At 34.2% G+C, this 14,497-nt stretch overlaps 1 protein-coding gene across 1 annotated transcript in view; it reads right to left on the bottom strand.

The window, feature by feature from the left end:
- Positions 1-1,149: 1,149 nt before the first annotated feature.
- Positions 1,150-14,497, bottom strand: part of LOC112690166 (transcription factor collier-like) — an 85,586-nt gene continuing 72,238 nt past the window's right edge. The window contains exons 8-14 of the mRNA XM_025564150.1: positions 11,035-11,152; positions 7,134-7,288; positions 6,883-7,009; positions 6,645-6,733; positions 5,629-5,848; positions 3,396-3,752; positions 1,150-1,488 (exon numbers count right to left, since the gene is read on the bottom strand). Coding sequence (XP_025419935.1) covers positions 1,379-1,488; positions 3,396-3,752; positions 5,629-5,848; positions 6,645-6,733; positions 6,883-7,009; positions 7,134-7,288; positions 11,035-11,152 — 1,176 coding nt within the window. The 3' untranslated portion in view covers positions 1,150-1,378. The remainder of the gene's footprint in view (positions 1,489-3,395; positions 3,753-5,628; positions 5,849-6,644; positions 6,734-6,882; positions 7,010-7,133; positions 7,289-11,034; positions 11,153-14,497) is intronic.

Here is a 14,497-nt window from a genome sequence, read left to right as displayed (position 1 = left end):
TGCAATACAGCAGTGGAGATAAGACACAATCAACAAGACGAGGTAATTGGTTGCTAAATTCTCATTTTAATCTCGAAAATCAAATAAAAATAAATAAATAAATAAATAGTGTTACTTACACAATCGAATAGTAATAATAAATGTCGAACGAAAGTCTTAATAGAGTATATTATATTATATGGTATATACATGAATGTAAATAATATTTTTATATTACTACCAATGTATATAATTATAGATATGTACAATTTGAAAACAATTTTATACAACCAAAAAAGTGGCAGTCTATGGAATATATTATACACATATATATATATTACGCTGTACTAATTACACAGAAGCTGATAAGAAACTAGAGCGTTTTTTGTGTAATGTATATATATATATATATATATATATATATATATACACTAATTATTAACAATATAGGATTTTTGCAATTTATTTTATACATAAATATTAGAGCAAACGAAGCTCACATGATATGTAAATGTTTCAACCGTCGTGGACGATAATATAATGTATAATACGATCGCATCGAAATTAACAATGGTTGTATAGGTACATTAAGACGTGTAAAATTATTAATATTATGATATTTTTAGATATTTAAATCATTACAAAAAAAAAAAAATAAATAATAATAAAGGGTTTATAATAATAATTTGTATAGAGATAAAATAAACGATTAAAAATTGTTGTCATTGGGACTCATTTAAGAAGTTTTTATTTGGTCAACTATTATTTGAATATAGCGTTACTATAATATAAAATATTTGGTTAAGCGATGGGATTTTTTAACTCAATACATAAGATAATAATAAATTACTTTTTATTACATTTAATTAGACTAGATAGAAAAGTTTTTTTCAACAGATTTTGAAACTATACAAAAGAAATTTCATACATAAATAAGGAAAACAACTAAAATATTTAATAAAAAAAAAAAAAACAAATCAAGAATATTATAATACGTCGTCGTACGACTAAATACGATTAAATACGTAATATAATATGATATAATATATAGTTTAAAATAATTTCTAAATACAACTTCTATGTATACAATATATATATTAATATATATTTTTGTACAAAAATAGTCTTAATGAAAAACATTAAAATTGATATTTTACTTTAATAGTTTTTTTTTATTTTTTTTTTTTATCGTTAATAATTTGTAGTTGGTCGATTTAGAATTAAAAATTCTCCAAAATAGCGTTGTTTGACATAACGATTATAATAATAATAATTATATGACGTAACTATACCGACGTGTGTAATTCGAAAGTTTCCGGGATCGGTTCAAGTCGATCGACTTTAATAACTGGAAAACATAATCGATACTAATTTAATGACACTTTGCGTCTTGTATTATTTATTTCGCTGACGAGCTGATTAACGGGCTGGTGGCGTAAGGTTGTCCGTTGCAGTTAGGTAGTGCAAAGGGATTCATGGCGAATGGAGATGTTACTAGAGTGCCCATTCCTATAAAAATAAAAAAAACATACGTTTTAATGAGCCAGCAACAAAATGTTTTCATGTAAAGTCAAGGTTAAAAAAAAAAAGAAAAAAAAAGAGTACTTGTAACGAGAGATACTAAAATAGAAAATCATTACATGATTAAAAATTAACCAATGGCAAAAACGCGGAATTATGTTGGTGTGCAGGCAAAAAAAATAAAATGTAATGAGTAAGGTGAACGTTTTACTGAACTTGCGGATAAGTACAAAAATGTGAGTTTAAGAAAGAAAAATCTTTTCCAAAGGTTAATATATTTTTAAACTGATCATAATTGCTATCTTGCAAATGTTCGGCGATTTAATAAATATATTATACTTTATCAACTATTTTTATAGCTTTATACAAAACAATTTCTATAGAGCGATTGTTCTTACGTAAACGCGAACAAATTATTAGATTCTATATATTTTTTACTTAGAGTAATTGGCTGTTTAAAATAACACTTCAGTGGTTCAACAGACGAATTCCTAACGTACTTAATTTTGTAAGTTAAACTTTAAGCACAGTATTTATTTTCATAACCGGTATAAAAGATTTAACGAATGCTGCGTAAACCGTATAGTTGTGTATATATATGCGTTGTAAGTTAATTTTAATAAAGATTTTTTGATCGCTTAGAGATTATAATTTCATTGTTGTTTTCGAATATAAAATTGTTAAACAGGGATAAAAAAATACGTTATCTATTTATAATATTTCTTTAGTACGCAAACGAGTTTATCTTTACACACCAACTATTAATCTGTCTTATTTGTTTAAAATTAGTTTGATTTCAATCAAGTTTGGTATTGAATAACAATTATCTGGGAAAATTTTTATACGGTGATATAAGCCGGAGCGAGGTACTACATTATTACGGATAAATTGTATTGAAATCTGTTGCTGTTACTCTGTATTAGCAGGGGGGCACAAGTACCAAGTCCGCAGATACCGTGCAACTGGCGATCATCATGCATACAATAACTACGATAACTCGTAAATAATATTATATTTATATGTTGAAGTTGTGTGGAATGTTTGATTTTTTCTTTAGTCTTTAGTCTTTTTGTGCCATACTGTTCACGGGTTGCGAGATTGGTCACGGGCAGTTTAGCGAATTACTTGACATAAGGGTCTAAGTGCCTCGGAACTACTCGACAAGGGTCGGGGTAGGGAGATTTCGGCCCTCGAGAATTACAATTTTTTACCAGTCTTGAATGCATCGATGACCCGTTGAGTGTATCATATCGGATTCGTTTCAATTAGGGTAAGCTAATTTTTCGAGTAAATATTTTCGCAAATTAATTCTGCGGCTCTTTGATTTCTTATCGATTTTTTAACCGTTTCCTGTAGTACGGGCAAGGGAACCGTGCTAAGCACGTGGAAAAGTTTGGCAGTCCAAAGACGGTGACAGTTATGTATTCGGTACAGTATAGTTGTAACCAGTAAGTAAGCCTGGGCATCAACGAGGAGTTAATACGAGTCTACATTAAATTGATTTTAGTTTGTAAAAATTTTTAACGGCGTCATTTTTTTTTTTTATTATTCGCGCATCGCGATACTATAATACACAGCATTCGTTCTTAGAAAATTTCGTCGTGTTGCTATAAAACAAAAAACGTTCTATGATTGTAGTTTTGAGACAGAATTAAATTTTATTCTTAACACGTCCAAAAACAAAATTAATCGAAATCCAGCGCATTCGTCGTAACGTAATTGTTGTTTAGAATTTTTCTGCCAAACATACATAATCGAATTTGGAAAAAAATAAAATGACCCGGGTAGCGGGGTCGAAAAACATCATCGTTTCGCACCAGTCTCGGGTGCGATGAACTAGGCGGACGTATCGACTGCGTTATGGGGTCGCGTATTGCACGTCGTGTACTACTCACGCGACGAGGAGTTGAAGAGCGACGGGTGCGAGGTGGCCGTGGGCGAGTTCATGTTGGTCAGTTGGACGGACGACGCCGCGGACGTGGTGTTGGGCATCGAGGACCCGTTGTAATTGCCGCCGTTCCCGTTGTTCGGACCGGAATTGGACTGGTTGCCGTTGCCGCCGCCGCCGCCTCCTCCGCCGCCGCCGCCACCGCCGCCTCCGCCTCCGCCGCCGCCGCTCACGCTGGTCGGCGGCGGGTTGATGTACGTGCTGCCGCCGTTCGTGCCGTTGGTCGAGTGCGGCGTCGATGCGCTGGACCCGTAGCCGCCGCCCCGAGGTGACACGCTGCTGCTCTGGCCTCGACCGTAGTCGTCTGCGGATGTCAACAGAAACGTTTTAACGTGCACAAGCCACGCGCGTTCACGCGAACGTGTAACTGTTGGCGGTCAGAAGTAATGGAAAGTCTCTTTTTTTTTTCTAGCTCGCGTTTCTCCCCTCCCGTTTATTATTCAAAGCTAAACCTATCGTTTTAAATCCTAAAACATACCGTTTGTGTTTCATACCCCCAATCGGTATCGTAATTTTTATCATGAGATTTAAAATCTTTTGTTTCACGCAAACAAATTTAACGATATAATGTCGCGCGTTCGACCGATTAACTCGTGTTTCACTGACTTCATCTTATATTAGATAAGTAAATCGCGTTCTATAGCGCGACACCGGACGGTCAATGTACGTGAATAAGACGTGATCACATAATTACAAGGAATAAATAAGTTATTATTTATCATCCCGTATAAAAATGTTATTTGCCGAGATACGGTTTTAAATATTTAAAATATTGACCTTATAGTTGCGCTAGTCCTGTAAAATATTCTGAAATCAAATGCACGATGATACGTTGTAGAAAGCACTTAAACAATTATTAATTACAATTAACAGACTAAATTATTGTTTATTCGTTTGTACACTATTTTCTTTATTATTATAATTTTTTTTTTCTGCGTATTCTAAATGTCTAACCGCAAACCGCGGTAAAGTTAAGTCTGCTGACTGTAAACATAATCGAATTGGACATGTAAGCCAATTTGATAACTATATCAGGTCACCCTTTTAAATCGATTTATTCCACTATCGTACAATAACGTTTGAATAATAAGAAATGTAATTTATTATTTTGAATTAAAATTAAATTGCAAAACGAGAGCTGACCATTATTTTCGATGAAATTTATGCATTTAGAACAGTAACAGCTTTGTTAGTGATTTTTAAGTGTGGACAACTGTACGTATCAAGAAGAGTAGGTGTAAATCTATAATGATATAATTTAATTACTAAAAAAAATATGTACGAGTATATACACACACATACTGATAAGTGGTAATAATTTACAACAAACACGATCACAGAGAGACAAACACTAACGAATCAAAATAATTATTTTATACACACGTCTTTAATCGTAACCGTGTTACATAATTCAATACATCGAAGGCATATATATATATATTATGGTGCATACATAATGTTATAAGTAATCGTATTACACATAAGATTTGTAATTTATGTGCACTAAGCCATCGTACTATATATAGGATAATTCTGTTGTCTTAGGATTTATGTCTTTACTATAATTACCATCAAAGTGTTATTTGACTAAAAGGGTTAATTAATTTGTTGTTTATTTATATTGTTTCAATGTGAGGTGAAACGTTAGTTTTATATTTAGTTTATTTGTTTATTCGTTAGTTTATTTGAAGTTATATAAGTTAATCAAGATTTATTTATATCAAGTCCACGGTTATTCATATTTAATTATAACTCAAAGTGAATTCTCATTATTTATTTATTTATATTATAATACATAAATAAAAAAATACAAATATATAACGTGAAGTTAAACTGTCTTAGGAATTTTGTGAATACATTGACTTGAGATTTAATTTTATGTTAACATGAAATTAAATGGATGGTCTCATGCGTATAAGTCATAAACGAAGCCAACGGCTTACATTACATCCCGCAAAAGACAGAAAAAGAAAACTTGTTAATCCCGCATCATTCGAACGATAAGGCGAGAATTTAAAGGATTTCGTTCTGTTCTACCCAATCGCCAACAATAGACGACTTTGGTGATTTATATATTTTTATTTAGACTTTAAGACTTCCTCTTGCTTGACTATACTGATGCCGAAAATCATTCGATTTGATACAAACGCAATGATAAAATTAAAATTAATAGCACTCACCGTCATTCCATTGACCCGTTGCTCCGTGATCGTGCACGGTGACCGCTAGCTGACCGGTGTACGGATTGAAGCCGGTGCCCGCGGATCCCGTTGACGACATATTGTTACCGTCCCTGTCACGAGAACATGGGGATCTGGGCAATGACAACGATAACTGGTTGTTTCTGGGCATTGTGTACAGAGCTTCCGCCAAGTCCGCAGCTCGTTTCAGGATCACTTCCTGCGCGTACAATAAATATTTATACTGGATATTTTTCTTTATAAATAATGTTTAATTAAAGTATGGAAGGATATGGAACGTTGTTAAAATAAAAAGCTCTCCAGATACCCTTATCTTACTACATAATACGAAAATAATACGAAAATTTCAAATTAAAATCACTTTGTCAAAGTTCTCGTAGAGGTACACACTTTAATTATTTATTTCTTAAATAAGCGATAATGACGTAGTAATAATAATATTTCATATAACTACAGTTAAAACGAATAGAAAATTTTAATAACTTATACAAGTAATATTAAATCGGCTCAGACGGACGTTTAAATGCCGTTTATTCTTCGTTTTATTTCCATGTGAATCTTCATTAGTGGAATTAAGCCGTACAGCATCGATTAGTATTTATAAGATAGAAAAAAAAAAATAGAACGACAGTACGGGGGATATCATCATCACCGAAGACGTCATTGATTATCATCACGATAATTTACCTTACACAATAATGATTGAGAAATTAATGGCAGCAATAAATATGTTGTAATTTTACAGATACAAATAAAAAAAAAACTCATCAAGTTAAATAAATTGACATTTTCTATGCGTTCGATTGGTTTAGAGGCAACTCGACATTTTTTAGCGATTCTACTGTAAATATTATACCTCCACTTGAGCCGCCGAGGTTCTATTGTTTATCAAAACGACATTTATAAGCTACACCCGGGGGTTAAGAAGCTACAGTATATTCGTTAACTGTCGTGCACTATACAATTCTGTGACGGTAAACAATCGTTGTAATTACCTTTGGCAGTTTTTCGGGATCGCCCGGATATCTTGGTACGAACTTCTGTAGTCTTTGGAAACCATAATCGATGGTCGGTTCACTCAGTGCTATAGTAGGAGATAAAAGAAACAACGGTTTTAATAATCTACATTCTATTAAGATTCTTAAACGCCGACGTAATATCCCGAAACGACATACAAATTTTCTAAAAACACATCGTCAGCATTTGATTAACAGTTTAGGTACATATACTTACATATATACGCAAATCTTCCGGGAGATCCTTTGCAAAACTGTTTAGATTTGTATGACAACGTCACTTCCACGATACCTGGTATGGGTCTGGGTGGTGTTTGTACTTGTATGGCATGAGGAGTTAATAGCTGAGAAACAAAATAATCGTATTAAATGTACGTGCTCGGACAACGCGGGAAAATGTTTTATCGATATATATATGTGTGTGTGTGTGTGTGTGTGTGTGTGTGTTGTTATTTTATTTGTAATTACTTCGCTCCAGACTAGATTGCTACCGAAAACCACTTGCAACCCGTCAAAAAAATTATCACCCAATATAGTAACCGAAGCTCCACCGTGGGTCCATCCTTCGCTCGGCGTGATATGTTTAATACAAGGGGTGGCTACGGGTAGAGGAGAAAACATGCCTAGAAAACAAACAAAAGACAAAGAAAATATAAATACAAAATCAAATTTACCGTTGAATATTATTGAACGCGAAACTTTTATCTTTTTCACTCTATCTTTCATTTTTTTTTTTTTTTTTTTTTTTAACAACATATATACATAGGTACTAAAATGTTATAAATTTATATATATATATATATATATATATATGCATAAAGTAAAGTTTTGACATGTTTTAAATCGACAACCCCAAAAAATCCTAAAAAGAAAACTTTAACTCTGGCAGAATATTGAATATATTTATTAATATATAGATATAAACACTCGTATGATATTCGATTTCTTCCACTTCCCCTATGGTATAATATTAGGTAAATTATTTGATTTATATATTTTATACATTTATAAAATATTCAAGGCGACGTTTGAGAAGGTAAATATATGCGAATTATTAATTTTTGATTACGTTCACTGAAATGACGGGTGGAAGCAATATTAATTTTCGATGAACTTCCAGCTGTGGTACCGACTCAAAATACACATTCGACGAGACCCATTGTCACAATACAAAACAACGGCAAACAAATCGTTACGATATTTCGATTAGGATAATAATTATACGAATATTATTAGAATACTACCTATAATACACGATCCTGTTGCCTGATCGGTGATAATGTAGATACGAGAAAACTGTATGGCAGACACGCAATGTCTCGCTGACAATCGATCGAATTTTGAGTGAAAACAATAGTATGATATAACGACGACGATTTCTGGTATATACAGTATAGTATAGTATAGTATATATAAATAGTAATGGAAACAAAGAAAAAAAATAATGGATTCGCTAGAATAATATAAAAAAATTTCCCAGACGGAGTGAGCTGTAAATAAATTCTATCCATCGGCATCGTTCAAGTCATATTTTTTTTCTATTTTTTTTTTATCTCTGGTATATATTATTATGTAGTGAATTGAAGTTACGCTTAGCTGTCGGGACCGAGAGATTTCTTTTGCCGGGAGCAGTTCAATTGCGACGCTGTATAAAATGGGTTTTATGCAGTGGACCGAATCAGGCGGTACCAATTCGGGACAAGAAAAAAAAAAAGAAAGTTTTAGATCGCAAAACTCCGTAGAATGTCGCCCAGCATACACAAACAACTTCCACGTGTATTTTTTCCCTTTATTTTATTTTCCCTCCTGTTTTCTTTTTTGTCCCTTTGCTCTTAGAGAATAATATGAAAAAAAAAACCGTCAAAACTCACACACGAATGTCTGTTTAGTATTACCCATGCGTTTTTTCGGCTTTTAACAATCACGAGACACCCTGTTATATTATATTATTAAGGTTTTAAATGTGTCTATTTTTTTATGTTTTATAAAAATCAATTATGATAAATAAGGATTAGGTAAGCCTTGTCACTGTTGTAAAAAAAGAATTGAACCATCCGGTTAAGTATACCATTTATGATAGTATAGGTACCTAATTCACGAGAAAAAAAATGAATTTAAAACAATATATATAATAAAATAAACATTTTTACTTGTGATGAAATTATCTTGTGTGGTTCTTATTACTGAGTGTTTAAAATTTATTTTATTACTTTTATATTATATAGCTAACTTGGCTATACTTTGTTATTGCTATTTTTTTAATAGATATATTTGACTCGGTGAACTTTGTATCAACTACAATTTATCCTTCTTTTATATATTTAGTGTCCCCGTGTACATCGTTGTGCGTAAAAATCGTCATAATAATTATTCTGTTTCAAATATTATTTTTTAATTTTAGACACGTTTTTTAAATAACAAAGTAATCTCATAAGCTAATATAATAACCTACTTTGTGTGTCATTAGTGCATGTCATATGATTTATTTTGAAATATTTACTTAAATAAAACGAAATACTATGTAAATTAATTTGTTTATTTAAATTATTAAATACTAAGAGTAAATAACATTTTTTGTTTTCAGATCTTCTGGTAATATAATAAACTGATTTTCCGGTTTACCTGTTTTTGATAATCTCACTTATAACAGATCATGAACAAATTCATAGCAATATATTGAAATTATTTGGCCTTGAGCCTTATTAATATTAAAAGCCAACGAAACTTTAATGGAGAATTAAAGTATCTTATACTGGAAAGATAAATTAGTAGGAATCATAGGTATACGGTGTATTACGGCGATTTTTCTCGTTGTACAGTAAAATACTGTCACTGTTCGATGACTACGCGACAAAAATACAAATTTTCTTTAATTATGATCTTCGGATATCCAATCAAGTTTTCAATGTCGTGTTATACATTAAAACCTTCGCCGAGACACAATCAATTATAAAATTAATAAATAAAAAAATGACAAAAAAATTTAAAAAGTTAGATCATTGAAACTGTGGTTCGAACTCGAAATGTCATTAAATCATAGTATAATAGTCGATGACGATAGCAATTATACGAACTACGTGTATGGAAAGCATTGATCAAATAAAATAAAAAATGTTAGTGCATTTTTGGTAGTCATTTTTACATTTTTAATACATTTTTTTACGTGAATTATTAATTTTTTTATGTCATAATTGAATTTCTTCTGAGGCATTTTAAGTTATTTTTTAGGGCATTCAAATCCGTGCCCTAGTAATGATGTAATGATGTAAAATAAAAATACTTGTATCAAATTATGTAAAACTTGTACATTTATAACAACATTGGATAAAGAGAGCCGGAAATATTATTAGTTCTTATAGGAAATATTAATAAATAAATGATTACTTGAGTACCATGTTCATATTAACGTAATATTCTTTGGCGACATAAATCCTAAAACGTTCAAGAATATTGTTAATTGCCTATATCGTTAATTCCTTGATCTACGTCTTTGCCGAGAATACGTAAGTAAATTTGTGTAATAATATATAAGTGATATTAGTAGCATATCATCAATCGATGATTACGACGACGATGTCGCAGGCAAGAAATTAATACATACACGTATAGTATAATGTATACGATGTGACCTTTATCGGAACCCTAATTTACGAATCGGTGAAAATTAAGCCCACGCGCGGCCAAATATTATTACGTTATAATTAAATTGTTCCGCACAATATGTGCTCGAAAAATAAAAATAAAAAATAAAACCAATAAGGTTTTATAATGACGTATACGTGTACCCAGTGCCGTGACTACAAAATTGGAGGTCCGTGTACGGTGATTATATTAGGCCCCTTTCTAGGATTTATTTTTGTTGTACGTCTTATTTATAAGTATCAATTTTTTTAGGTTTTAAAACACGTTTCACATCAGTTAGTGTATGATACATGTACATATATACCAAATTAAATACCTTCAACTGTTGTATACTATACTTCACTACATATTTGTGTAGTAAATTTATTTAACTAGTTTAGGTAGGTATGTTGTATGTCTATTCAAATACTCAATGGACTCATTGTTAAATAAATATTAAATTATTCTAAATATTATAACATCCTTACCTGAATTTTAAAAAAAGTTTCTTTTTATTATAAAATAATATTATAATATTATTAAATAATTGTGCGTTTGTAAATTGTATTTTATTTTAAGCTGGGACTAGGGGGCCCCCAAATGTATGTAAGCCTTGGGGCCCGTGTACGCGGCACACTATGTACACCCAGTTTTTGCGGCACTGCGTGTACCACTTCAACAATATTATGCAAATGTAAATCTGACTTAAATCCGTGAGTTAATATTTACCCATGCGTATTTTCCTTACCATCGTTTGGGTCTAAACGTTTTGCTCGGCGACCGTGTTTGGAGTTGTTGTGTACAAACATGTTATCCGATACGGCCAATAGAGGACCTTCAACCGTGACTTGTGTCGAAATGACCACCTGAAAATTAAAATTGAACGTTTAATTTAGTATAAATATTATTATTATTTTTTTTTACTATCCGCAGCGTTGCACATTGCACGGTGATCCTATTAAATTGCTATACCTATGAATGGTGGAGTAACTATTTTATAATATTATCAGAGGCGTGCGCAGACTTCAACTTCCAGTCGAGCCTGAATACAATTAGTGCCCCAATACTTAGACAATACCCCTAATTCTTTTCTAACACTTCAACATAGTAGATTCTCTTGTAAATTAAAAACAATGTAGTATTTATATCTATACATAGAATTAAGTATTATATTGCTAATTTTTAGACATATATGTCTAAAAATATATATATTTGAAGTTAAAAGTAAAACTAAATTCTTTAAAATCAAATGATATAAATACAATTAATTGATTTCCACCGACATATTAAAATATATATAGACATTTTACTATAGTTAGTTTAAATTTTACTATGCCCTCAAAAAAATTAAGGTCAAGCCGGGGCTCGTCCGGCTCACCCCGTGCGCACGCTTATGAATATTATAACATGTACTTGATACAAAGTAGGTCGGTAATAGCCGTAGAACCGCAGTTATAAGAAGCATTTTGATTTTGTTCGTTGTTTTTTTAAGTTAACCTATTGTTATTTATTTGGAATTTTTTTGAATTTCAGATAAGCGTATTATAATTGTATTAAATATTTTAATATATAAATGACAACAGTTTTAAACTGTACAACAACGATACAACATTAATCATGTATTTACTAAAACATTGTGTATAATATGAAGATTCATCAAATTTGACGTTTACTTAACGCGTCATCCATATAGGTACACAAGGTGAAAAAATTCTCTTACATTATGACTTGCATAAAATGACGGAGGGGTGCGCGGAATTCCTAAGATTTGTTCGCATTGTATTTTAGGTATGCGTTTTTGTTTGGTTCGAATTGTACTCGTATATGTGGAAACGTCATTGGTCGTAAAGCAAAAGTAAACGTTTACAGCCCATGAACTCGGCGGGTCAATTTATAAAAATATCTACGCGTTCGCGGCTATTTTACAGACGAGTTGAAAGGTCCAATTCGTGAAATGTTTTAATAATAATAGTTTTTTTGATTTTTTTTTTTTTTTTTTGTTAACCTGATGTGTTTGATTTTTTAATCCTTTTAATCCTTACCCAACATATAAATAATGTCAAATGATTATCATACGATTTTTTTATATTTAAAGTCAGGTCGAACACATGGTTCCGCGGGATACAGGTACCGCATTCGAGTAACTCGAATCCTCATATCGCAAGGCATTGACTGAACGGAATTTGATTTTTCGACAGTAATGTCCCTAACCATCTCGTCGTACAATTACCCTTCAAAACGCTAACGCTGGCTTGTTGTGTTCACGTCGTACGTAGAAAAAATATCGTGTGACAGGTACAGCAGTGACGAAATACGGACACACGTATGTCGACGTATACCATGTATATTATACGTGTGTACATGATTTGACGATCGTTGCGATGCGCGTTGTGCCGTTATCGTTACGGTTATTACTATTATTGTAATACGTTCGAATGTAGAGAACGATCGATATTATTGTTTTTGTGTTATTCGGCAAACCAACGAGGTGATGTAGATGTATTATTTTACGGTGCGCAGGTACGCCGGTGGTGTGTATAGATTAATGTTTGGCGCATAAAGAACGATAGGTTATAAATTATGACTCGCAGAGCTTTGTATACGTATAACCGTCGCAATTACTCACACACGCGTGCATTAGATATTACGCGGTTGATAAGTTCCACTCGTTTATTTCAAATTTATGACCGTAAAGGGTTAACAGCCGCGGTGTCGGTGCGCAGACGAATCAGATCCGAGTGTCGTCTCGTTGCGTTCGCGCGGCATCAGTGAACCACCGCATCGCACCGCTATCGTTGTACGAGCGTTATCAACAATAACGCACAGAGGAGTGTACAGTAGTACAATGATCGTTTGTCATTAATCGTCCGCAACACAAATGTTATTATACGTAGTGCAGCACGAACCGTTTCCCGCGGGAAGGGGGGGGGGGGTTCTTCAGATTTCAAAGGCACTCCGGGGCGACGGACGCGAATGGGGTCGAATACCGAGGAGCTTCACGGAGTTTGTCCGTATTGTTCTACGTGTCGTCTGCTCGACTAACGGTAATGGCATACCGGCTGAGGATGCTGCACATCGAAATACTCCTCGTACAAGCGCGCCCAACCTTTTCTCGCCACGTGCACGCGGTGGTTTCTGTTTTTTTTCGGTTTTCGTATGTTTTCCCACAGCGTTTTTATGTTTACGAAAATATATCTGTGTACCCGTGCGCAACAACAGTAGACTTTCGCGGAGAAAAATCGTCCCCCGATCGTGTAAAACTGTGAGGGGATGCGAACAGTACGGAGCGCGATGATAGTTTTTGAGCATGTTCAACGGACAATTATTGCAAACGCAAGACTGAGCGCAACGCACATCGTCGTCGAACTTTCAACCGGACAGAGTTTAATCGCGGAAATAATCGCGCGGTTCGTCGTCGGATGGCCGCGATCACCGGTTGCCTGATCGGGTTGCAACGAAACGCGTTGTCGCGGGACGCTGATACGGTCGTGCGATCGTAGGGCGACGGCGGTTGCGGTCGTGTAGTCAATTATTAAATCTCGAGCGTCGATATTCTCGCGGAAAGTTTTCCATTATTAAATAGGTGCGGCGGACGCGTGCGTGAGCGCTCACGGTGTAAATTAGATTGGCCGTCGAAAGTTTCGGCGCTCCCACCCCCCACCCCACCACCGCGCAACAATAAGAATCTTCCGCGACGCGGCCCACGCACAACGCAATGCACCCCGCACGGACGTACGCTTATTATTTACTCGCTGTATTATACACGTGCACCACATATATATTTATTATATACAACGAGTATTCTTCTCTCCGCCTTTCCACGCATCCTTTGCTCGCGTGCACTTCCGCGCCCGCCGTCTCTCCCTATCCTACCCTATCGTAACCTACCTACCACCACCGCGCACTACCGTCGTACAGTCTTTCGACCGGCATCCGACGACGTGGACGTTCAGGGGTGGTAATGGTAGAAACGGTAGTAATGTGTGCATAGTACATATATATATTTATATATATGTGTGTGTATACATTGTATACACTCACACTCGCACGCATCACCCGCCAACACCGCCACCCATTTTGCGGCGACTATAGGGTAAAATCGACTCCACCTCTCGAGGGTTTTGAATTCCGCCTCCGGGGAATAAGCCGCTCGTGCGGTACAGCGCGGTATACGACGACGACGACTACGACGACCGTGTGCGAGGAACTCG

This window comes from Sipha flava, unplaced genomic scaffold (assembly GCF_003268045.1).
Source record: "Sipha flava isolate LNK unplaced genomic scaffold, YSA_version1 0_pilon_pilon, whole genome shotgun sequence".
Lineage (NCBI taxonomy): Eukaryota > Metazoa > Arthropoda > Insecta > Hemiptera > Aphididae > Sipha > Sipha flava.
Note: the sequence above shows the minus strand (reverse complement) of the source record. Positions and strands in the feature narration are given on the sequence as shown.